The sequence below is a fragment of the Lampetra fluviatilis genome, chromosome 22, assembly GCF_964198595.1.
Source record: "Lampetra fluviatilis chromosome 22, kcLamFluv1.1, whole genome shotgun sequence".
In the NCBI taxonomy this organism is placed as follows: domain Eukaryota; kingdom Metazoa; phylum Chordata; class Hyperoartia; order Petromyzontiformes; family Petromyzontidae; genus Lampetra; species Lampetra fluviatilis.
The window spans coordinates 82,237-106,686 of record NC_136296.1 but is presented as its reverse complement, the minus strand read 5'-3'; the positions used below and the strand labels follow the sequence as shown (position 1 = coordinate 106,686).

At 49.4% G+C, this 24,450-nt stretch overlaps 2 protein-coding genes across 2 annotated transcripts in view; both read right to left on the bottom strand.

Annotated features, from left to right (window-relative positions):
* LOC144938607 (dual specificity tyrosine-phosphorylation-regulated kinase 4-like) overlaps positions 1-24,450 on the bottom strand; it is a 95,128-nt gene that overhangs the window by 47,253 nt on the left and 23,425 nt on the right. Inside the window, exons 4-5 of the mRNA XM_078866595.1 lie at positions 20,395-20,552; positions 16,832-16,968 (exon numbers count right to left, since the gene is read on the bottom strand). Coding sequence (XP_078722721.1) covers positions 16,832-16,968; positions 20,395-20,552 — 295 coding nt within the window. The remainder of the gene's footprint in view (positions 1-16,831; positions 16,969-20,394; positions 20,553-24,450) is intronic.
* On the bottom strand, positions 1,745-8,272 carry LOC144938437 (uncharacterized). Its single transcript, XM_078866218.1, has 2 exons — positions 6,473-8,272; positions 1,745-2,655 (listed from the first exon to the last, which is right to left on the bottom strand). Exons 1-2 carry the CDS (start codon positions 7,769-7,771, stop codon positions 2,641-2,643), a joined length of 1,314 nt encoding a protein of 437 aa, XP_078722344.1. The 5' UTR covers positions 7,772-8,272; the 3' UTR covers positions 1,745-2,640.

Sequence of the window (24,450 nt, the reverse complement as noted above, 5' to 3'; positions counted from 1 at the left end):
TAGTAGTAGTGGGTCTGTGTGTGTAACACTGAGTAGTAGTGGGTCTGTGTGTGAAACACTGAGCAGTAGTAGTGGGTCTGTGTGCTTAACACTGAGTAATAGTGGGTCTGTGTGTGTAACACTGAGCAGTAGTATTGGGTCTGTGTGTGTAACACTGAGTAGTAGTAGTGGGTCTGTGTGTGTAACACTGAGTAGTAGTAGTGGGTCTGTGTGTGTAACACTGAGTAGTAGTAGTGGGTCTGTGTGTGTAATACTGAGCAGTAGTAGTGAGTCTGTGTGCATAACACTGAATAGTAGTAGTGGGTATGTGTGTGTAACACTGAGTAGTAGTAGTGGGTCTGTGTGTGTAACACTGAGTAGTAGTAGTGGGTCTGTGTGTGTAACACTGAGTAGTAGTAGTGGGTCTGTGTGTGTAACACTAAGTAGTAGTAGTGGGTCTGTGTGTGTAACACTGAGTAGTAGTAGTGGGTCTGTGTGTGTAACACTGAGTAGTAGTAGTGGGTCTGTGTGTGTAACACTGAGCAGTAGTAGTGGGTCTGTGTGCATAACACTGAATAGTAGTAGTGGGTATGTGTGTGTAACACTGAGTAGTAGTAGTGGGTCTGTGTGTGTAACACTGAGTAGTCGTCGTGGGTCTGTGTGTGTAACACTGAGTAGTAGTAGTGGGTCTGTGTGTGTAACACTGAGTAGTAGTAGTGGGTCTGTGTGTGTAACACTGAGCAGTAGTAGTGGGTCTGTGTGCATAACACTGAATAGTAGTAGTGTGTATGTGTGTGTAACACTGAGTAGTAGTGGGTCTGTGTGTGTAACACTGAGTAGTAGTAGTGGGTCTGTGTGTGTAACACTGAGTAGTAGTAGTGGGTCTGTGTGTGTAACACTGAGTAGTAGTAGTGGGTCTGTGTGTGTAACACTGAGTAGTAGTAGTGGGTCTGTGTGTCTAACACTGAGTAGTAGTAGTGGGTCTGTGTGTGTAACACTGAGTAGTAGTAGTGGGTCTGTGTGTGTAACACTGAGTAGTAGTAGCGGGTCTGTGTGTGTAACACTGAGTAGTAGTAGCGGGTCTGTGTGTGTAACACTGAGTAGTAGTAGTGGGTCTGTGTGTCTAACACTGAGTAGTAGTAGTGGGTCTGTGTGTGTAACACTGAGTAGTAGTAGTGGGTCTGTGTGTGTAACACTGAGTAGTAGTAGTGGGTCTGTGTGTGTAACACTGAGTAGTAGTAGTGGGTCTGTGTGTGTAACACTGAGTAGTAGTAGTGGGTCTGTGTGTAACACTGAGTAGTAGTAGTGGGTCTGTGTGTAACACTGAGTAGTAGTAGTGGGTCTGTGTGTGTAACACTGAGTAGTAGCAGTGGGTCTGTGTGTGTAACAGTGAGTAGTAGTGGGTCTGTGTGTGTAACACTGAGTAGTAGTAGTGGGTCTGTGTGTGAAACACTGAGCAGTAGTAGTGGGTCTGTGTGCTTAACACTGAGTAGTAGTGGGTCTGTGTGTGTAACACTGAGTAGTAGTAGTGGGTCAGTGTGTGTAACACTGAGCAGTAGTAGTGGGTCTGTGTGTGTAACACTGAGTAGTAGTGGGTCTGTGTGTGAAACACTGAGCAGTAGTAGTGGGTCTGTGTGCTTAACACTGAGTAGTAGTGGGTCTGTGTGTGTAACACTGAGTAGTAGTAGTGGGTCAGTGTGTCTAACACTGAGCAGTAGTAGTGGGTCTGTGTGTGTGTAACAGGTTCCGGAGACACTTGTAGAGGTAACTTCTTTATTACAATACAACACTCCAACAGTCCAACAGTCCAACAGTCCTGATACTCTGTTACAGCCTAGGTACACAGCCTAGCTACACAGCCTAGATACTCTACTCTGGCTACGCTCCGGAACTCGCCCTCACAAGGTCGTAGAGTCGGGAGTTCCAGAGTCCCAGCGCTGGCTCTCACAGCATCCCCGGGTCTTCAGATGGCTGGTCGTGGGTCTTGGGTCTTGAGTTACAACTGGGCCCCGATCGTCCAGGGAGCTCTCCTTTTATGCCTGGTACAACGAGGGGTGGGGCCGTGTGCGCCCCCAGATATCCCACAGAGCACACACAGCCCCCCCCTTTGGCGGCGCCAAGGGGATTAAGCGTCTGGACCCCCTGGGAACTCAACGCCTGGCGCCCAGAGGCTTAGCGTCTGGACCCACCTGGGAACCCAGAGCCCCCAGCAGCCCCTCCCTTCTTATGTCACTACATTACCCCCCTCTACGTAGCCTCCAGCCGACCCGGCTGTCAAAAAAAAATACAATTGTACAAGAAATTATTTGTTAACCATCAGAATGAGTGTGTGACAAATCAAGAAAAAAAAATGAGAAGAAAGCGCCTCTCCCCCTCCTGTGGTCACCGATGCAGAACAACACTGTATAAACACATATATGCAGGATGAACGCACGCCCCAATCGCCCACTATACATGATGGAAAAGTGAGTGGCGTCGCGTTGGGACGAGAGTTCGTGGGCGGGGGTCATGAAAATCGTTTGAGTTTTGAGCGAGTCCGAGTGGCAGGTCCATCGGTCGCGACGGAGGCAGGAGGGGACCGACGACCCGCTGTTGCGCTTGTGTCCTGGGTCGCTGATCCCGCGGGCAAGCTTGTTCCCGCTGGGTCGGCCGTGGCGGATTTCATTCCCAAGGCACCTGAGGGCGGGGCAGCGGGACCTGCCCGAGAGTTAGAAGCAGCATCATCGCGGCGCGACTCGTCAGACATGTCGCGCTCTCGGCCCCGGAGATGTGAAGGAGGTGTGTAGGGTTGAATGTAAGGTTTTAGACGTGACGGGTGCACGAACCAACGTCGCTTGCCATGCTGGATCCTGACACACTGCGGGCGGAGAACGCGAATAATAACAACCGGCCCTCTCCAAGGCTTAAGCAGTTTTGAGGAAGTAGCCAATGGTACCTGCGGGCAGTGGAGCCAGGCGCGGTCCCCTTCTACCCAAACGTGGCGGGATGTGCGGAGATTCCGCAACCGCTCGTTGGCAAGCTGACGGGCTTCTGAGTTATTTTGAGCAGCCTCCCGGGCATCTACGAGACGACGCACATTAGCACGGATGTGGTCGGCAATCTTAGCCTTAGGTGCGGGCTGTTTAATGTGCAATTGTACGTCGATTGGGGGGCAAACCTCCCTACCATACATTAGATAGAATGGCGAGTACCCCGTGGCAGCATGGGGCGCCATTCTATAGGCGGCCAAGACACCAGGTATGTGGAGATCCCAATCAGTCTGTGACTCAGACACCTGGTGGCTTAGCATGGAGGTAAGTGTCCTATGTAATCGCTCGACCATACCGTCAGTCTGGGGGTGATATGGCGAGGTGCGAATTTTGTGTGTCCCTAGCAGGTTGCACACATCCCGCAACAGGGTGGAAGAGAAATTTTTCCCTTGGTCGGTCAGCAGGCGTTCGGGAGCACCCTTGTCCAGGACGTAGCCCTGGAAAAAGGCCTCTGTAATGGCTGCTGCAGACTGGTTGGGGAGTGGCCAGGCCATGGCCCATCGGGTAAAATATTCGACCCCAACCAAAAGGTACTTATTACCCCGAGGAGTAGCGGGAAACGGACCCAAAATATCCAATGCGACGATCTCATTGACCCGGGAAACTTTAATGGATTGGAGCGGCGGGCAGGACGGCCTAGCAGGTGGTTTCCGCCGTGCACATTCTGTGCAACCTTGCACAAGGTCAGCCACATCGTTTGCCATGCCCGGCCAGAAAAATTCCAATTGGATTTTAGCTAGTGTTTTCTGAACACCCAAGTGCAAGAGGCGACTGTGGGTTTCCCACACAAGTCGCCCCCGCAGGGAGGTGGGCACCACCAATGTGTGGGATTGGGACCCCCCATCCCAATGCATGAGGACGCCTTCCCGGATGACATATGATACGGGGCCCCCCTGCCCCCTGTGACCCTCGGCATCCCTAGCGCGGCGTCTCAATTTGAGGAGGGAGACGTCTTCCATCTGAAGACGTCCCCAGTCGTCCAACCCGAGGCCCAGCAATGCGTCCTGCGGAACTTGCGTGGAGGGAGCCCCGTGGTCCCCGACCCCATCCCCGGCCGCGGCCGCAAGGGATGGGGGCGGTACCCCGTCAGGCTGCCTACAACGCCCCGCACCCAAAAAACAAGCACAGCGCCCATTGTTCGGCAGTCGCGACAACCCGTCGGCGTTCCCGTGTTGAATCCCCTTGCGGTAAATGACAGTGAACGCAAAGTCCTGGAGGATCTCGAGCCAACGCGAGAGCTGTCCAGATGGTTGGTCCACTCGCAAGGCGTATTGTAGCGCCGCGTGGTCGGAGCGTACTGTGAAATGCCTGCCATACACGTATGGCCTGTACTGCTTTATGAAAAAAACGATAGCAAGCAATTCGCGGCGCGTCACGCAGTAACGTTGCTCCGCGGGCGACAGCACCCTGCTGCCATAGGCGACGACGCGCTCCACTCCATTGACAATTTGCGACAGCACCCCTCCAATTCCGGTGTTGCTGGCGTCTGTATCCAGAATGAACGGAGTGGTAAAATCTGGATAAGACAGGGTAGGAGCATCGACCAGTGCTTTTCGGACGGCATTGAATGATGCCTGTTCTAACTCTCCCCATCGGAATTTGACCCCTTTGGCCGTTAATGCGTGGAGGGGCTTCGCAATAGATGCGAATCCCGCAACAAATCGTCGATAATATGAGGCGAAGCCGATAAAACTCCGCACCTCCCCAACAGAGGTAGGAGTTGGCCATGAGCGCACGCAATTTGTCTTTTCGGGGTCCGTGGCAATTCCCGAGCGGCTGACAATATGGCCCAAATAACGAACCGAATCCCTCATGAGGTGGCATTTTTGCGGTTTGAATTTGAGGTTAGCCGCTCGCATTTTAAGGAAAACTGCCTTCAATCGCGTGAGGTGTTCATCAAAAGTTTTGCTGAACACGATTACATCGTCGAGGTAGATTAGGCAAGAATCCCACTGGAGCCCAGCGAGGACCAGCTCCATCAGGCGCTGGAACGTCGCCGGGGCCGAGTGAAGACCCATGGGAAGTCTGTTGAATTGGAACAGTCCCTGCGGCGTGCGAAAGGCCGTCTTTGGTTTGGATGCGTCATCAAGGGGTAGCTGCCAAAACCCCGAGAGGAGATCCAAGGTGGAGAAGTAATGCGCACCTGCTAAGGCATCGAGCGACTCGTCCATCCTGGGAAGCGGGTAGGCGTCGGCCACCGAAATCTTATTAAGTTTCCTGAAGTCAACACAAAAGCGGAGGCTCCCGTCGTGCTTCTTAACAAGAACGATCGGCGCCCCCCATGGGCTATTTGATGGCGCAATGACATCGGCCGCCAACATATCGTTGACGGCCACCCGTACATGTTCCTTTTCGGCCGGGCTCAACCGGAATGGGTTTTGACGAATTGGAGCGGCATCACCCGTGTCGATGTGGTGGCTTAGCAATTTAGTGCAGCCAATGTCGAATTTGCTTTGACTGAAAACGTCGGCGAAATCGCTCAGCAGCGTGCGTAATTTAGCATGTTGTAATGGTGACAAATCGGCAGAAGTGGAGCAAAGCGCGTCGAGCCATCCTGTGTCAGGACCTGGCTTGGCAACGGAAGAGAACTCGCCCCCTACGTGACCCACGATCACATCTTCTGGCGGGGCTGGCGTCGCGTGAGCAAGCACCATTCCCTGACAGATAACGGCCGTTTCCAATCCCGCGTTAAGGACCTGGATAAAGGGGTCGTGGTCGCTTCGCACGAGCGTTTGTGCACACACGAGGTCCGACACCCGCTCAGCTGAACGCGAAGGCCCGATCACAGCACCCCCCATGAACGCGTCGTAATCAAGGGGTTTACGAAACCGGAGGGGAACTAACATCTGAGAGCCAGGAGGAATGTGAATTGTGCACGCCGCCAACGCCTGCACCGTCGTAGATGCGGAGTGCAACCGAGTGGGTGTGGGTAGGAAGGCCATGCGTCGGCCGGAGGGGAGCTCAATACACCCTTTGTTAATGAGAATTTTAATGGGCATCTTCCCCAAGAAATCTGTTCCGAGGAGGCACGGAACGGCGAGGGTTGATGAGACCAAAATGGGCCCAACTAATTGGACGTCAGCAATGCGGATCTGAGCATTGATCCGTCCGGTGATGCCCAACGAACCCCCATTTGCGGCATAGCATGGCACATCAACTGGCTGCAAGGGACGGCATATATCGGGCAAAATGTTATAAATTATGTCTGAAATGATGGTCGCCGACGCACCCGTATCGATCAACATACGAACATCAACGCCCTCGATGGAACCCACTACGGCAGAGGACCCTGCCGCAGCGGCAACGACCCTATGGGCCAACTCGGACCATTGACCCGGTCCGAGCGCCCGGTTGTTCAATGATGGGCCCGAATCCCCCTCCTCAGAAGCATGACCCCCCTGTGTGGTGTGAGGGTGCGTGCTTGTTGTAAGTGGGGGCCGAGAGTGCGAGGTGTCGTGACTCGCCTGGGTATGCCGAGGATACGGTGGTGGCCGAGGCGCCGGAGGTCCTGAAGTCCGGCGTCGGGGGACCCGGCAGCCGGACGCCACATGGCCCCGAAGGCCACAGTTGTGGCAGACGATGGACGCTCCGTCCTGGCGCGAGGTTGGCCGGTCCCGCTGGTGGTGATCTCGCTGGGATCGCCAGTTGGACGATCCGCGATTTTCTGTTGCTGCGAAGGCCTGATGAGGCCCCGAATGCACGTCATAGGCTTGTGCATCAGGTGGGCCTGCGCAGGCGGCGATGGTCGTGTCCTCATCGCAATGTAGGTGTGCTTGGATGCACCTGGCAGCACGTAGCGACGTGAAGTCGTCGTCGTCGTCGGCTGTCGGCATGGCAACTCGAAGCTGGCGGGCCAAGCTCATGAGCTTCTGCAGCACGAGTGACTCCACAGCGTCTTCATCCATGCGAGGGTAGGCAACCTTTGCCATGGCCAGCAGCGCGCTGCGGTACCCCATCGCCGACTCGGAGGCCTTCTTCCTCCTCGCATCGAAGCGGTGACGTGCTTCGGATGGGGGTCCATAAATCAGCCGCATCTGATGAAGGGCATCCGTGAGCGTGGCACGTTTTGCGCGTGGCACAGTAAGGAGTGCTGCGAGGGAGTCGTCGTCGAGCATGGCCGGGAGGCCTTGGAGCGCTTCATACTCCGACCAGCCGGACGTCTCTATAAGAGAGACGAACCGGCGTTCGAACGCTGCCCACTCACCCCCCTCTGAAGAAAATGCCTTGAGTGCCGGCAGGCGTTGCTGGACGTGAGCCAAGCTTTCGTTGCCTGGCAACCCGGCTGAAGCTGGCTTCGCGTTCGCAGCGCTGTCACCCGGCGGTGAGGGACGCAGCGCTGATGACGCGGCGTCATCGGGTTGGCCCACGCTGGGCCCGGAAGTGACGTCGCTCCCAGCGGCCACTGCTCCCCCCGCAGAAGTGACGACACACCCGGATGTATTTGCGGCGGGAACGGCCGCCATCTTTGTGTGGGAGCCGGCGGGATGGTGCGGCCGCTGCGCCTCCTCTCTCCCTGCTGTCTCCGCCTGTGAGCGACGCATGTCGTCCAGGATGGAGACGGTGGCGTGGAGCAGCTCGGTGAGGCGAAGCAGCGTTTCCTCCATTGCTGCTCCCGACGCTGGAGGAAGATCGGCAGGTATGGTGGACGACTGCTGAGCCGGCGGTGCAGCGTCGCTGTCGGCCCGAGTTGGCTGCCCCGTCGCCGCTTGCTCCTCAACATCGCCGTCAGGACTGAAGGTACGTGGCTTACTTCTTGTCTCCATTGCCACTTCTGACGCCAAATGTAACAGGTTCCGGAGACACTTGTAGAGGTAACTTCTTTATTACAATACAACACTCCAACAGTCCAACAGTCCAACAGTCCTGATACTCTGTTACAGCCTAGGTACACAGCCTAGCTACACAGCCTAGATACTCTACTCTGGCTACGCTCCGGAACTCGCCCTCACAAGGTCGTAGAGTCGGGAGTTCCAGAGTCCCAGCGCTGGCTCTCACAGCATCCCCGGGTCTTCAGATGGCTGGTCGTGGGTCTTGGGTCTTGAGTTACAACTGGGCCCCGATCGTCCAGGGAGCTCTCCTTTTATGCCTGGTACAACGAGGGGTGGGGCCGTGTGCGCCCCCAGATATCCCACAGAGCACACACAGCCCCCCCCTTTGGCGGCGCCAAGGGGATTAAGCGTCTGGACCCCCTGGGAACTCAACGCCTGGCGCCCAGAGGCTTAGCGTCTGGACCCACCTGGGAACCCAGAGCCCCCAGCAGCCCCTCCCTTCTTATGTCACTACATGTGTAACACTGAGTAGTAGTGGGTCTGTGTGTGTAACACTGAGTAGTCGTCGTGGGTCTGTGTGTGTAACACTGAGAAGTAGTAGTGGGTCTGTGTGTGTAACACTGAGTAGTAGCAGTGGGTCTGTGTGTGTAACACTGAGTAGTAGTGGGTCTGTGTGTGAAACACTGAGTAGTAGTAGTGGGTCTGTGTGTGTAACACTGAGTAGTAGTGGGTCTGTGTGTGTAACACTGAGTAGTAGTAGTGGATCTGTTTGTGTAACACTGAGTAGTAGTAGTGGGTCTGTGTGCGTAACACTGAGTAGTAGTAGTGGATCTGTGTGTGTAACACTGAGTAGTAGTGGGTCTGTGTGTGTAACACTGAGTAGTAGTAGTGGATCTGTGTGTGTAACACTGAGTAGTAGTAGCGGGTCTGTGTGTGTAACACTGAGCAGTAGTAGTGGGTCTGTGTGTGTAACACTGAGTAGTAGTAGTGGGTCTGTGTGTGTAACACTGAGTAGTAGTAGTGGGTCTGTGTGTGTAACACTGAGTAGTAGTAGTGGGTCTGTGTGTGTAACACTTAGTAGTGGGTCTGTGTGTGAAACACTGAGCAGTAGTAGTGGGTCTGTGTGCTTAACACTGAGTAGTAGTGGGTCTGTGTGTGTAACACTGAGCAGTAGTAGTGGGTCTGTGTGTGTAACACTGAGTAGTAGTAGTGGGTCTGTGAGTGTAACACTGAGTAGTCGTCGTGGGTCTGTGTGTGTAACACTGAGCAGTAGTAGTGGGTCTGTGTGTGTAACACTGAGTAGTAGTGGGTCTGTGTGTGTAACACTGAGCAGTAGTATTGGGTCTGTGTGTGTAACACTGAGTAGTAGTAGTGGGTCTGTGTGTTTAACACTGAGTAGTAGTAGTGGGTCTGTGTGTGTAACACTGAGTAGTAGTAGTGGGTCTGTGTGTGTAACACTGAGTAGTAGTAGTGGGTCTGTGTGTGTAACACTGAGTAGTAGTAGTGGGTCTGTGTGTGTAACACTGAGTAGTAGTAGTGGGTCTGTGTGTTTAACACTGAGTAGTAGTAGTGGGTCTGTGTGTGTAAGACTGAGTAGTAGTAGTGGGTCTGTGTGTGTAACACTGAGTAGTAGTAGTGGGTCTGTGTGTGTAACACTGAGCAGTAGTAGTGGGTCTGTGTGCATAACACTGAATAGTAGTAGTGGGTCTGTGTGTGTAACACTGAGTAGTAGTAGTGGGTCTGTGTGTGTAACACTGAGTAGTTGTCGTGGGTCTGTGTGTGTAACACTGAGCAGTAGTAGTGGGTCTGTGTGTGTAACACTGAGTAGTAGTGGGTTTGTGTGTGTAACACTGAGCAGTAGTATTGGGTCTGTGTGGGTAACACTGAGTAGTAGTAGTGGGTCTGTGTGTGTAACACTGAGTAGTAGTGGGTCTGTGTGTGTAACACTGAGTAGTAGTAGTGGGTCTGTGTGTGTAACACTGAGTAGTAGTAGTGGGTCTGTGTGTGTAACACTGAGTAGTAGTGGGTCTGTGTGTGTAACACTGAGTAGTAGTAGTGGGTCTGTGTGTGTAACACTGAGTAGTAGTAGTGGGTCTGTGTGTAACACTGAGTAGTAGTAGTGGGTCTGTGTGTAACACTGAGTAGTAGTAGTGAGTCTGTGTGTGTAACACTGAGTAGTAGCAGTGGGTCTGTGTGTGTAACAGTGAGTAGTAGTGGGTCTGTGTGTGTAACACTGAGTAGTAGTAGTGGGTCTGTGTGTGAAACACTGAGCAGTAGTAGTGGGTCTGTGTGCTTAACACTGAGTAGTAGTGGGTCTGTGTGTGTAACACTGAGTAGTAGTAGTGGGTCAGTGTGTGTAACACTGAGCAGTAGTAGTGGGTCTGTGTGTGTAACACTGAGTAGTAGTGGGTCTGTGTGTGAAACACTGAGCAGTAGTAGTGGGTCTGTGTGCTTAACACTGAGTAGTAGTGGGTCTGTGTGTGTAACACTGAGTAGTAGTAGTGGGTCAGTGTGTCTAACACTGAGCAGTAGTAGTGGGTCTGTGTGTGTAACACTGAGTAGTAGTGGGTCTGTGTGTGTAACACTGAGTAGTCGTCGTGGGTCTGTGTGTGTAACACTGAGAAGTAGTAGTGGGTCTGTGTGTGTAACACTGAGTAGTAGCAGTGGGTCTGTGTGTGTAACACTGAGTAGTAGTGGGTCTGTGTGTGAAACACTGAGTAGTAGTAGTGGGTCTGTGTGTGTAACACTGAGTAGTAGTGGGTCTGTGTGTGTAACACTGAGTAGTAGTAGTGGATCTGTTTGTGTAACACTGAGTAGTAGTAGTGGGTCTGTGTGCGTAACACTGAGTAGTAGTAGTGGATCTGTGTGTGTAACACTGAGTAGTAGTGGGTCTGTGTGTGTAACACTGAGTAGTAGTAGTGGGTCTGTGTGTGTAACACTGAGTAGTAGTAGTGGGTCTGTGTGTGTAACACTTAGTAGTGGGTCTGTGTGTGAAACACTGAGCAGTAGTAGTGGGTCTGTGTGCTTAACACTGAGTAGTAGTGGGTCTGTGTGTGTAACACTGAGCAGTAGTAGTGGGTCTGTGTGTGTAACACTGAGTAGTAGTAGTGGGTCTGTGAGTGTAACACTGAGTAGTCGTCGTGGGTCTGTGTGTGTAACACTGAGCAGTAGTAGTGGGTCTGTGTGTGTAACACTGAGTAGTAGTGGGTCTGTGTGTGTAACACTGAGCAGTAGTATTGGGTCTGTGTGTGTAACACTGAGTAGTAGTAGTGGGTCTGTGTGTTTAACACTGAGTAGTAGTAGTGGGTCTGTGTGTGTAACACTGAGTAGTAGTAGTGGGTCTGTGTGTGTAACACTGAGTAGTAGTAGTGGGTCTGTGTGTGTAACACTGAGTAGTAGTAGTGGGTCTGTGTGTGTAACACTGAGTAGTAGTAGTGGGTCTGTGTGTTTAACACTGAGTAGTAGTAGTGGGTCTGTGTGTGTAAGACTGAGTAGTAGTAGTGGGTCTGTGTGTGTAACACTGAGTAGTAGTAGTGGGTCTGTGTGTGTAACACTGAGCAGTAGTAGTGGGTCTGTGTGCATAACACTGAATAGTAGTAGTGGGTATGTGTGTGTAACACTGAGTAGTAGTAGTGGGTCTGTGTGTGTAACACTGAGTAGTCGTCGTGGGTCTGTGTGTGTAACACTGAGTAGTAGTAGTGGGTCTGTGTGTGTAACACTGAGTAGTAGTAGTGGGTCTGTGTGTGTAACACTGAGCAGTAGTAGTGGGTCTGTGTGCATAACACTGAATAGTAGTAGTGGGTATGTGTGTGTAACACTGAGTAGTAGTGGGTCTGTGTGTGTAACACTGAGTAGTAGTAGTGGGTCTGTGTGTGTAACACTGAGTAGTAGTAGTGGGTCTGTGTGTGTAACACTGAGTAGTAGTAGTGGGTCTGTGTGTGTAACACTGAGTAGTAGTAGTGGGTCTGTGTGTCTAACACTGAGTAGTAGTAGTGGGTCTGTGTGTGTAACACTGAGTAGTAGTAGTGGGTCTGTGTGTGTAACACTGAGTAGTAGTAGTGGGTCTGTGTGTGTAACACTGAGTAGTAGTAGTGGGTCTGTGTGTGTAACACTGAGTAGTAGTAGTGGGTCTGTGTGTGTAACACTGAGTAGTTGTCGTGGGTCTGTGTGTGTAACACTGAGCAGTAGTAGTGGGTCTGTGTGTGTAACACTGAGTAGTAGTGGGTCTGTGTGTGTAACACTGAGCAGTAGTTTTGGGTCTGTGTGTGTAACACTGAGTAGTAGTAGTGGGTCTGTGTGTGTAACACTGAGTAGTAGTAGTGGGTCTGTGTGTGTAACACTGAGTAGTAGTAGTGGGTCTGTGTGTGTAACACTGAGTAGTAGTAGTGGGTCTGTGTGTGTAACACTGAGTAGTAGTAGTGGGTCTGTGTGTGTAAGACTGAGTAGTAGTAGTGGGTCTGTGTGTGTAAGACTGAGTAGTAGTAGTGGGTCTGTGTGTGTAACACTGAGTAGTAGTAGTGGGTCTCTGTGTAACACTGAGTAGTAGTAGTGGGTTTGTGTGTGAAACACTGAGTAGTAGTAGTGGGTCTGTGTGTGTAACACTGAGTAGTAGTAGTGGGTCTGTGTGTGTAACACTGAGCAGTAGTAGTGGGTCTGTGTGTGTAACACTGAGTAGTAGTAGTGAGTCTGTGTGTGTAACACTGAGTAGTAGTAGTGGGTCTGTGTGTGTAACACTGAGCAGTAGTAGTGGGTCTGTGTGCATAACACTGAATAGTAGTAGTGGGTCTGTGTGTGTAACACTGAGTAGTAGTGGGTCTGTGTGTGTAACACTGAGTAGTAGTAGTGGGTCTGTGTGTGTAACACTGAGTAGTAGTAGTGGGTCTGTGTGTGTAACACTGAGTAGTAGTAGTGGGTCTGTGTGTGTAACACTGAGTAGTAGTGGGTCTGTGTGTGTAACACTGAGTAGTAGTAGTGGGTCTGTGTGTGTAACACTGAGTAGTAGTAGTGGGTCTGTGTGTGTAACACTGAGTAGTAGTAGTGGGTCTGTGTGTGTAACACTGAGTAGTAGTAGTGGGTCTGTGTGTCTAACACTGAGTAGTAGTAGTGGGTCTGTGTGTGTAACACTGAGTAGTAGTAGTGGGTCTGTGTGTGTAACACTGAGTAGTAGTAGTGGGTCTGTGTGTGTAACACTGAGTAGTAGTAGTGGGTCTGTGTGTGTAACACTGAGTAGTAGTAGTGGGTCTGTGTGTGTAACACTGAGTAGTTGTCGTGGGTCTGTGTGTGTAACACTGAGCAGTAGTAGTGGGTCTGTGTGTGTAACACTGAGTAGTAGTGGGTCTGTGTGTGTAACACTGAGCAGTAGTTTTGGGTCTGTGTGTGTAACACTGAGTAGTAGTAGTGGGTCTGTGTGTGTAACACTGAGTAGTAGTAGTGGGTCTGTGTGTGTAACACTGAGTAGTAGTAGTGGGTCTGTGTGTGTAACACTGAGTAGTAGTAGTGGGTCTGTGTGTGTAACACTGAGTAGTAGTAGTGGGTCTGTGTGTGTAAGACTGAGTAGTAGTAGTGGGTCTGTGTGTGTAAGACTGAGTAGTAGTAGTGGGTCTGTGTGTGTAACACTGAGTAGTAGTAGTGGGTCTCTGTGTAACACTGAGTAGTAGTAGTGGGTTTGTGTGTGAAACACTGAGTAGTAGTAGTGGGTCTGTGTGTGTAACACTGAGTAGTAGTAGTGGGTCTGTGTGTGTAACACTGAGCAGTAGTAGTGGGTCTGTGTGTGTAACACTGAGTAGTAGTAGTGAGTCTGTGTGTGTAACACTGAGTAGTAGTAGTGGGTCTGTGTGTGTAACACTGAGCAGTAGTAGTGGGTCTGTGTGCATAACACTGAATAGTAGTAGTGGGTCTGTGTGTGTAACACTGAGTAGTAGTGGGTCTGTGTGTGTAACACTGAGTAGTAGTAGTGGGTCTGTGTGTGTAACACTGAGTAGTAGTAGTGGGTCTGTGTGTGTAACACTGAGTAGTAGTAGTGGGTCTGTGTGTGTAACACTGAGTAGTAGTGGGTCTGTGTGTGTAACACTGAGTAGTAGTAGTGGGTCTGTGTGCGTAACACTGAGTAGTAGTAGTGGATCTGTGTGTGTAACACTGAGTAGTAGTAGCGGGTCTGTGTGTGTAACACTGAGTAGTAGTAGCGGGTCTGTGTGTGTAACACTGAGTAGTAGTAGTGGGTCTGTGTGTGTAACACTGAGTAGTAGTAGTGGGTCTGTGTGTGTAACACTGAGTAGTAGTAGCGGGTCTGTGTGTGTAACACTGAGTAGTAGTAGTGGGTCTGTGTGTGTAACACTGAGTAGTAGTAGCGGGTCTGTGTGTGTAACACTGAGTAGTAGTAGCGGGTCTGTGTGTGTAACACTGAGCAGTAGTAGTGGGTCTGTGTGTGTAACACTGAGTAGTAGTAGTGGGTCTGTGTGTGTAACACTGAGTAGTAGTAGTGGGTCTGTGTGTGTAACACTGAGTAGTAGTAGTGGGTCTGTGTGTGTAACACTGAGTAGTAGTGGGTCTGTGTGTGAAACACTGAGCAGTAGTAGTGGGTCTGTGTGCTTAACACTTAGTAATAGTGGGTCTGTGTGTGTAACACTGAGCAGTAGTATTGGGTCTGTGTGTGTAACACTGAGTAGTAGTAGTGGGTCTGTGTGTGTAACACTGAGTAGTAGTAGTGGGTCTGTGTGTGTAACACTGAGTAGTAGTAGTGGGTCTGTGTGTGTAATACTGAGCAGTAGTAGTGAGTCTGTGTGCATAACACTGAATAGTAGTAGTGGGTATGTGTGTGTAACACTGAGTAGTAGTAGTGGGTCTGTGTGTGTAACACTGAGTAGTAGTAGTGGGTCTGTGTGTGTAACACTGAGTAGTAGTAGTGGGTCTGTGTGTAACACTGAGTAGTAGTAGTGGGTCTGTGTGTGTAAGACTGAGTAGTAGTAGTGGGTCTGTGTGTGTAACACTGAGTAGTAGTAGTGGGTCTGTGTGTGTAACACTGAGCAGTAGTAGTGGGTCTGTGTGCATAACACTAAATAGTAGTAGTGGGTATGTGTGTGTAACACTGAGTAGTAGTAGTGGGTCTGTGTGTGTAACACTGAGTAGTAGTAGTGGGTCTGTGTGTGTAACACTGAGTAGTAGTAGTGGGTCTGTGTGTGTAACACTGAGTAGTAGTAGTGGGTCTGTGTGTGTAACACTGAGCAGTAGTAGTGGGTCTGTGTGCATAACACTGAATAGTAGTAGTGGGTATGTGTGTGTAACACTGAGTAGTAGTGGGTCTGTGTGTGTAACACTAAGTAGTAGTAGTGGGTCTGTGTGTGTAACACTGAGTAGTAGTAGTGGGTCTGTGTGTGTAACACTGAGTAGTAGTAGTGGGTCTGTGTGTGTAACACTGAGTAGTAGTAGTGGGTCTGTGTGTCTAACACTGAGTAGTAGTAGTGGGTCTGTGTGTGTAACACTGAGTAGTAGTAGCGGGTCTGTGTGTGTAACACTGAGTAGTAGTAGCGGGTCTGTGTGTGTAACACTGAGTAGTAGTAGTGGGTCTGTGTGTCTAACACTGAGTAGTAGTAGTGGGTCTGTGTGTGTAACACTGAGTGGTAGTAGTGGGTCTGTGTGTAACACTGAGTAGTAATAGTGGGTCTGTGTGCGTAACACTTAGTAGTAGTAGTGGGTCTGTGTGTGTAACACTGAGCAGTAGTAGTGGGTCTGTGTGTGTAACACTGAGTAGTAGTAGTGGGTCTGTGTGTGTAACACTGATTAGTAGTAGTGGGTCTGTGTGTGTAACACTGAGTAGTCGTAGTGGGTCTGTGTGTGTAACACTGAGTAGTAGTAATGGGCCTGTGTGTGAAACACTGAGCAGTAGTCGTGGGTCTGTGTGTGTAACACTGAGTAGTAGCAGTGGGTCTGTGTGTGTAACAGTGAGTAGTAGTGGGTCTGTGTGTGTAACACTGAGTAGTAGTGGGTCTGTGTGTGTAACACTGAGTAGTCGTCGTGGGTCTGTGTGTGTAACACTGAGCAGTAGTAGTGGGTCTGTGTGTGTAACACTGAGAAGTCGTAGTAGTAGTGGGTCTGTGTGTGTAACACTGAGCAGTAGTAGTGAGTCTGTGTGTGTAACACTGAGTAGTAGTGGGTCTGTGTGTGTAACACTGAGCAGTAGTAGTGGGTCTGTGTGTGTAACACTGAGTAGTAGTAGTGGGTATGTGTGTGTAACACTGAGTAGTAGTAGTGGGTCTGTGTGTGTAACACTGAGTAGTAGTAGTGGGTCTGTGTGTGTAACACTGAGTAGTCGTCGTGGGTCTGTGTGTGTAACACTGAGCAGTAGTAGTGGGTCTGTGTGTGTAACACTGAGAAGTCTTAGTAGTAGTGGGTCTGTGTGTGTAACACTGAGTAGTAGTAGTGAGTCTGTGTGTGTAACACTGAGTAGTAGTGGGTCTGTGTGTGTAACACTGAGCAGTAGTAGTGGGTCTGTGTGTGTAACACTGAGTAGTAGTAGTGGGTCTGTGTGAGTAACACTGAGTAGTAGTAGTGTGTCAGTGTGTGTAACACTGAGCAGTAGTAGTGGGTCTGTGTGTGTAACACTGAGTAGTAGTAGTGGGTCTGTCGCGACCAATAGTATCCACAATATAGGTGAGTTTGGGTTGGATGATGTAAATATAAATGTTGTGTCGTTAAATCCGCCACCTGACACACGCCCAATTGGTTGAGGTGGTTTGTCACCTAAACAAAAAATGCTTGGCCAGCTCGCTACTTGCTCAGCACTTAACCGGTTGTTGTGTTGGAAAGTGTCAAAGTCAATTGTCAGTGTTGTGGTGGGGTTAGTCTCCAACACACAACCAGTGGTGGCGGTGAGGGTGGTGGGGAGGTGGAGGTGGTGGTGGGGAGGTGGTGGAGAGTCAATTAAAGGATGTTCAGTCATTGTTTGTTGTTGTGGTTCACAGCCAGCAGCAGTCCCATAGTGTGTGTTTGTTTATTGTTCTTGTTGTTGGTGGTGTTATTGTTGTTGTTGACTGCACTGCTGCGCCAGGGCCCACTCACGTGGAGGGCTGGGCGAGAATCTTGAGAGCCACCATCGTCCGAGTCTTGTGGTCTAGACACCTTACCACCACGCTCTGCCCACCCTGCCCAATCTTCCTGTCCAGCTGGAAGCGGTAATAGAAGTGCTCGTTCTGGACCTGCAGGGGTCACGGGGAGGTCACGGGAGGTCAGGGTGGGGGTCACGGGGAGGTCACACGTAGCCAACAGTGCTAATCTGTGGGTCACTGTGGGTGTCTGTGGGTGTCTGTGGGTGTCTCTATGTGTCTGGGTGTCTCTGTATGTGTGTATGTTCAACTTATTTCGCACCATACGTAGCCAATCTGTGGTGCTTTATGGGTATCAGTGTCTCTGTGTGGGTAACTGTGGGTCTCTGTGCATCTCTGTGGGTCTGGGTTTCTGTGGGTCTTTGTGGGTGTCTCTATGGGTCTCTATGGGTCTGGGTCTCTATGAGTCTCTGTGGATGTCTCTGTGGGTCTCTATGGGTATTAGTGTGGGTATGAGTGTGTTATTTATTATTATTATTATATTTTTATTTTCACCTACGTGACTTTACCGAAAGAACTAAAGAGTACGGATTCTTGCAGTCACGAAAACTTCAAATCTAGAATGAGTGTGGTTGTGTCTGTGTGTGTCTGAGTGCCTCTGTGTGCCTCTGTGTCTGTGTGTGTGTGAGTGTGTTGGCTGACTTCAATGTCTGGAGTGATTGGAAGGCATGGGCCAGATCAGCTGAATAACAACAGTAGGAGGCTAATAAATTTGTGTGCAGCCCATGGGCTTGTAATTACCAACACGCTGTTCTGGCATCGGCGCATCAACACAACATCATGGATGCATGCCGGGTCCAAGCAAGAACATCTGCTGGACTACTTATTGACGGACCAGTGGATGCGAGCCCATGTCCTTGACACCAGGACCTAACGTGGAGCTGATCTGCCCTCTGACCATCGACTTGTTATCTGTAAGATGCGCCTGCCATTCTTCCACTCCGGTGGTGGGTGTACACCCAGGACCCCATTCCAACCTAAGGTGGCCTGGTCTCAGCTAGCTGATGAAAGTTGCAAGCGAGAATTTCATCATCGCTTGTGGCTGGGGTTGCCATCGTCCCCCACTCCTCCTGATGTCGAGGGTAAATGGGCGAGGTTTAGGACGGTGACTCATGCAGCTGCAATGGCTGCTTTGGGTACACGGTCCAGACCTCCCCAGAGACCCTGGCTGACAGAGGAGGTGTTCCGGATGGTTGAGAAAAAGCGACAGGCCCACTCTAATCGTCTACAGCATCCCACGTCAGAGAATGAGGAGGCTTACCGCAGCCTTCGCTCGGAGGTTCGGAGAGCCGTGAGGCGCTGCAAGGATGGGTGGTGTCGCGGTTTGCTGAGGAGATGGAGTCTGCCTCAATGGCCCGCGATCACAAATCCCTATTTAACTCCCATCAAAAAAGTAACCTGCAGTGCCACACCTTATTAGGGGAATGAATGGGGAAAGAATGGTGATCCAATCTGTGACCCCCAGGAACAGGTTTGCAGATTTGCTGAGCATTACCGTGAGGTCCTGGGGGAGGGGGAATCCCTCAGTCTGGAAAACATCATGGGACAAAGTAGGGATGACCCTGCTGAGGCTGCGGTGCCTCAAATATTGAAGGAGGAAGTCACCCCCTGTGAGTGGCTGGCTGAGGTGTCATCCGTTGAGGAAGTAGTGAAGGCGATCCAAAGTCTGAGACCAGGAAAGGCACCGGGCAGAGATGATCTCCCAAGCGAAATGCTGAGGGAGGGTGGCGTTTGTGCGCAGACTGCCCTACATGACATCATCACAACAGTCTGGGCCACTGGATGGGTTCCGCAGGATTGGAAGGATGCCCTGGTGGTCCCCCTCTTCAAGAAGGGGGACTACAGGGGCATCTCAATCCTAAGTGTGCCGGGAAAGGTCCTGGCAAGGATTATTCAACATCACCTTGCTAGGCACGCTGAGGAGAGGCTTGCGGAGCCCCATTGCGGTTTCAGGAAAGGGCGGTCCTGCACAGATGCCATATTTTCTGTCCGTCTGCTACAGCAGAGGTGTAGTGAATTCCAACAAGACTTACATCTCTGCTTTATTGACCTAGTCAAGGCCTATGATACCATCAGTAGGGCTGGGCTCTGGGTTGTTGTTCGTGCTTTCGGAGTCCCTGACCCTCTGCTCACGCTCATTAAGGACCTTCATGATGGTGAGCAGGCCTGGGTAAAACTACGTGGCCGGGAGTCAGAGCCATTCCCTGTACACCTTAGGTGCGACAGGGATGTCCTCTGGCTCCAACATTATTTAACATCCATTTCGACCACGTAGTTCGTAAAGCCTTCAGTAGCTGTACTGGAGGAATTTCCATCTGGTACAGATACAATGGGAGGCTGATCGATGCCCGGATGCGGTCAAGGGATGGCTCCCTATTGGTCAACCACGTTATGTATGCCGACGACCTGGTAATTGCGGCTCACTCAGAGGAGGAGTTGTAGGCGCTGCTGCTGAAACTGGAGTGTGCCACTAAGAGGTGGGGTCTTACCATCAGCCCCACCAAAACGAAGCACCTGCCTGATATTTTGTAACATCGGGCACTCCACCCCCACAACTCCCAATCGGTGATAGGGCAGTTGTGGAAAGAGTGGAGAGTTTCCCATACCTGGGCAGTGTGCTAATGACCGACTCCGGTTTAACAGTAGAGGTCTCACTCCGAATCAGTCGAGCGGCATTATCTTTTTATCGGTTGCTTAACGCTGTGTGGAAGCTACCTGGTCTATCGCCCTGTATGAAGCTTCGGGTTTTCTCGGCCACAGTCATTCCCTCCCTTCTCTACGCTTGCGAAACGTAGACCCCCCTAATGGAACATCTCCACCGGTTAGAAACATTTAGGCTGGCCTACCTACAATCAATCCTGGGTTTAACCAGGCTGCATTGTGTGAGGAGCTCACAATTCCTCGAAAGATCTGGACAAAGTCCCATCGGTGAGCTCCTCCGGCAGGCAAGGCTGCGTTGGCTGGGCCATGTAGCCCGCATGCCCAATCACCGCATGCCCAAACAGCTTTTGTTTGGCCGGATCGAGGGGGCTAAACGGGCGCGGCACGGGCTAGAAAAGAGATGGAGTGATGTGGTACAGGAGGACGTGGAACTGAGTGGACTTGCCAATGACTGGTACCAGCGATGTCAAGATCGGCCTCTGTGGAGGAGGCTCGTGGAGGAGGCTCGTGAAGGATGCTACTGGGCAGTTGGACGCAGTTGCCCTCTAACAACAACAGAGGGCGGAGGAGCGATGCTCACAACAACGAGCGGAGCGCCGGGTGGCTAGAGCACAGCAAGTTGGCACAGTAGGGGGCACAGGTGGTACATCAGTCAGTCGTCTCAGTCAGTCAACCCGTGGCACCTGGGTCTGTCCCGTGACCTCCTGCCAGCGGGCATTCGACACTTCACGTGGCCTCAAGGTGCACATGGCCTGGCACAAGCGTCGTGGTGACATCACCGCCACTTAGTGGCGAATGGCGGTTGTTGTTATTGTCTGTGTGTCTGTATCTTTGTGTGTGTCTGTGTGTGAGTCTCACAAGGATGTAGTTTTTGTCGTCGTCATCAAATTCTCCGTTCTTCACTCCCCCTCGTGAGCTTCCTTCCCCATCCAGAGTGAAGAACCAAACTTCCTGCATGGCGGCCAGCTCCAGCTTCTGGCGCTCAGTCAGGTGAGGCTTGAAGAGACTAAGGATCGCTGCACACGTGACAACAACAACTTAAACTTTAAACTAATTTTGTTTATGCACACACCAGGTTAAGCCTCCCACCGAAGTGGCTGGTATAATCATCGTAATCATCATCGTCGTCGTCGTCATCATCATCATTATCGTCGTCATCGTCATCGTCATCACTGTCATCGTCATCATCAATGTCAATATTGTCATCATTGTCATCATCGTCGTCATGATCATCGTTGTCATCATCATTGTTGTCATCATCGTGGTCGTCGTCGTCATCATCATTATCATCAACATCGTCATCAACGTCATCGTCGTCGTCATCATCATCACCGTCATCATCATCATCGTCATCATCATCATCGTCATCATCAGTATCATTGTCGTCGTCATCATCGTCATCGCCATGTGGCAGCCATATGCTCTAAGTGCACGTGGATACAGACTCGTAGAGACTCAGAGAACCACAAAGATCCTCAGAGACCCACTTAGACCCATATTCATAGAGAACCAGAGACCCACAGAGACCCATACTCAGAGACCCACTGAGCGGTACAGGATGCATGTACGGATAATGAACTTCGTTCACACTGCACGTAGCTAGTTCTTTGTGGGGTGTCTCTGTGTGTTTATGGGTCTCTTAGGGTGTCTCTATGTGTCTTTGGGGTCTCCTTGGGTACCTCTGTGTGTCTATGGGTCTCTATGGGTGTCTCTGTATCTATGGGTATATCTGTGGGTCTCGATGTGTCTATAGGTGTCTCTGTGGGTCTAAGGGTCTCTATGTGTGTCTCTGTGGGTGTCTGTGGGTCTCTGTGTATATGGGTGTCTCTGTGGGTCTCTGTGGTGGTCACTGCGTGGATTTGTTCCCCTTCATATTTTGAGGGATCACCATCGCCACGCTTTTATCAAAGTGTTTTTTCGCTTTAAAGCTTTTGTGACTGCAGGGATTCATATTCTTGGTTCTTTCGGTAAAGTCACGTAGAAGGGAAATAATAAAATAATGAAAATAAGCATAATAAAATTAAATTCTCACGAAGTTTCGGCCACAAAGCAAGCAGCCGTCCTCAGGTGAAGAACAGAGCTGTTGGAAAGACAGCGTCCTAATGAACACTGCTAAGCTTGGCAGCGCATTTTAAGCTGGGTGGGAGGAGGAGAGCGCCTTGACAAAGGAATTTACATATCAACAGAGTAATATAGCATATTGATGACAAATGCAGATATGGGGTTAGTCACCTCTTGTGGAATGTGTAGGCAGTGGGGGGTCTCAAAGTCATATTATGCTTGTGTATTATGTAGGATTAGCAGTAATAAAGGGGAGGGAAATTTTAATAATAAATAACTGCAACAGCCCAAACCACCGCGTATCAAGCTAGTGCATTATGTGGAAAACAAAAAAGGAGTTTCTAAAGAACTGCAAATACCCTACTACCATACAATACACCGATGTGAAAAAACTAAATATAAACTACATCAATATAATCAATGTACTCAATATACTCTCCAATAAGCTGAGCTATTAACATTAAGTAACTGGGTATACACTACACTATATAATTACTACCATATAGTAAACTGATAAAAAAACTAAAATATAAATTACATTAATATATTCTTAGGTTTTTTTCTTAGGTTTTTTCGGTAAAGTCACGTAGGTAAAAAAATTTACATTTTCTTGTGATCTCTCATTTACTTGATACAGCTGTCGTGGCTGTGACGGTTCCACCTGAAGACGGAGGCTTGTGTTGCTTCCGAAACGTCGTGAATTTTTTAATGTTTTAATTAGTTTTATTTTACTTTTATTAATTAAATTTTTTTACCTACGTGACTTTACCGAAAAAACCTAAGAATATGAATCCTTGCAGTCACGAAAGCTTCAAATCTAGAATACATCAATATAATCAATAAACTCAATATACTCTCCAATAAGCTGAGCTACTAACAATAAGTAATTATACATTACACTTCTATGTAGAAAAAAGTGGCGTTTTTTTCCTTAACGTTAGCACCACGGAAAGCAGCGAGCGTTGTTCAGACGAACGAGTCCATCTATGCTCGGAACGGAGGAGGGGGGAGAAAGAGAGAAACAACCACGGTGTTGTGCTACTCTGTCCTGTGCTGCGTTACAACTATACTATAAACTAGACTACTATACATTACAATATTATACCTTCCAATCTAAACTACACTGTATAATATCGTATACGCAGCCCAATATACGCTCTGACATTATGCATTATATTGATATGCCTCCAACTAAACTTTTTTCTACATCACACCACTATACACCGTACTATACACTTCCATAGACAAACCCCAACATTGAATTATACACTGCGTTACTATACACTACCCTATAACTTAGACTATACATTGTAATATTACACTATGTATTATTCTACAAACCCTACTTTATACCACACTGCTGTCTATTCACGATACATTACGATACTATATATTACATTATACAGTGAGGGAAAAAAGTATTTGATCCCCTGCTGATTTTGTACGTTTGCCCACTGACAAAGATATGATCAGTCTATAATTTTAATGGTAGGTTTATTTGAACAGTGAGAGACAGAATAACAACAACAAAATCCAGAAAAACGCATGTCAAAAATGTTATAAATTGATTTGCATTTTAATGAGGGAAATAAGTATTTGACCCCCTCTCAATCAGAAAGATTTCTGGCTCCCAGGTGTCTTTTATACAGGTAACGAGCTGAGATTAGGAGCACACTCTTAAATGGAGTGCTCCTAATCTCAGCTTGTTACCTGTATAAAAGACACCTGTTCACAGAAGCAATCAATCAATCAGATTCCAAACTCTCCACCATGGCCAAGACCAAAGAGCTCTCCAAGATTGTCAGGAACAAGATTGTAGACCTACACAAAGCGCCCGCAAGGGCCCCCTGCTCAAGAAAGCACATATACATGCCCGTCTGAAGTTTGCCAATGAACATCTGAATGATTCAGAGGACAACTGGGTGAAAGTGTTGTGGTCAGATGAGACCAAAATGGAGCTTTTTGGCATCAACTCAACTCGCCGTGTTTGGAGGAGGAAGAATGCTGCCTATGACCCCAAGAACACCATCCCCACCGTCAAACATGGAGGTGGAAACATTATGCTTTGGGGGTGTTTTTCTGCGAAGGGGACAGGACAACTTCACCGCATCAAAGGGACGATGGACGGGGCCATGTACTCAAAGACAATGTAAAAAAGGTGTCAGTTTTGTTGCCAGATAGAAGGGTAAAAAGCCAATTATCATATTTTTACTGGCAAATGAGGCTCCAATGGTATAAATGCTTACCCCGAGCTCTCATACTCTGATGGTGCATTGTCTTTGAGTTGTGCGCCTTTTGGCGTCATCTGGTCCAACCCATGTGAGACTAGGCTCTAAGGAAAGCTGTCTCGGGTGTGGACCAATCAACTTCAAGGACAGTGCACATTATCAGAGTTGTGTTTTTTGTTTGCATTATGACTGCAGGTATTGTGGTCTAAGTAAACATGACTCCTTGTAAAAAAGGTGTCAGTTTTGTTGCCAGATAGAAGGATAAAAAAAACAATTATCATATTTTTACTGGCAAATGAGGTTCCAATGGTGTAAATGCTTACCCCGAGCTCTCATACTCTGATGGTGCATTGTCTTTGAGTTGTGCGCCTTTTGGCGTCATCTGGTCCAACCCATGTGAGACTAGGCTCTAAGAAAAGCTGTCTCGGGTGTGGACCAATCAACTTCAAGGAGAGTACACATTATCAGAGTTATGTTTGTTGTTTGTATTATGACTGCAGGTATTGTGGTCTATGTAAACATGACTCCTTGTAAAAAAGGTGTCAGTTTTGTTGCCAGATAGAAGGGTAAAAAAACAATTATCATATTTTTACTGGCAAATGAGGTTCCAATGGTGTAAATGCTT

Bases quoted from the DNA above. Each gene is read 5' to 3' on its own strand.
- LOC144938437 (XM_078866218.1), bottom strand. From the start codon at position 7,771: ATGGAGACAAGAAGTAAGCCACGTACCTTCAGTCCTGACGGCGATGTT.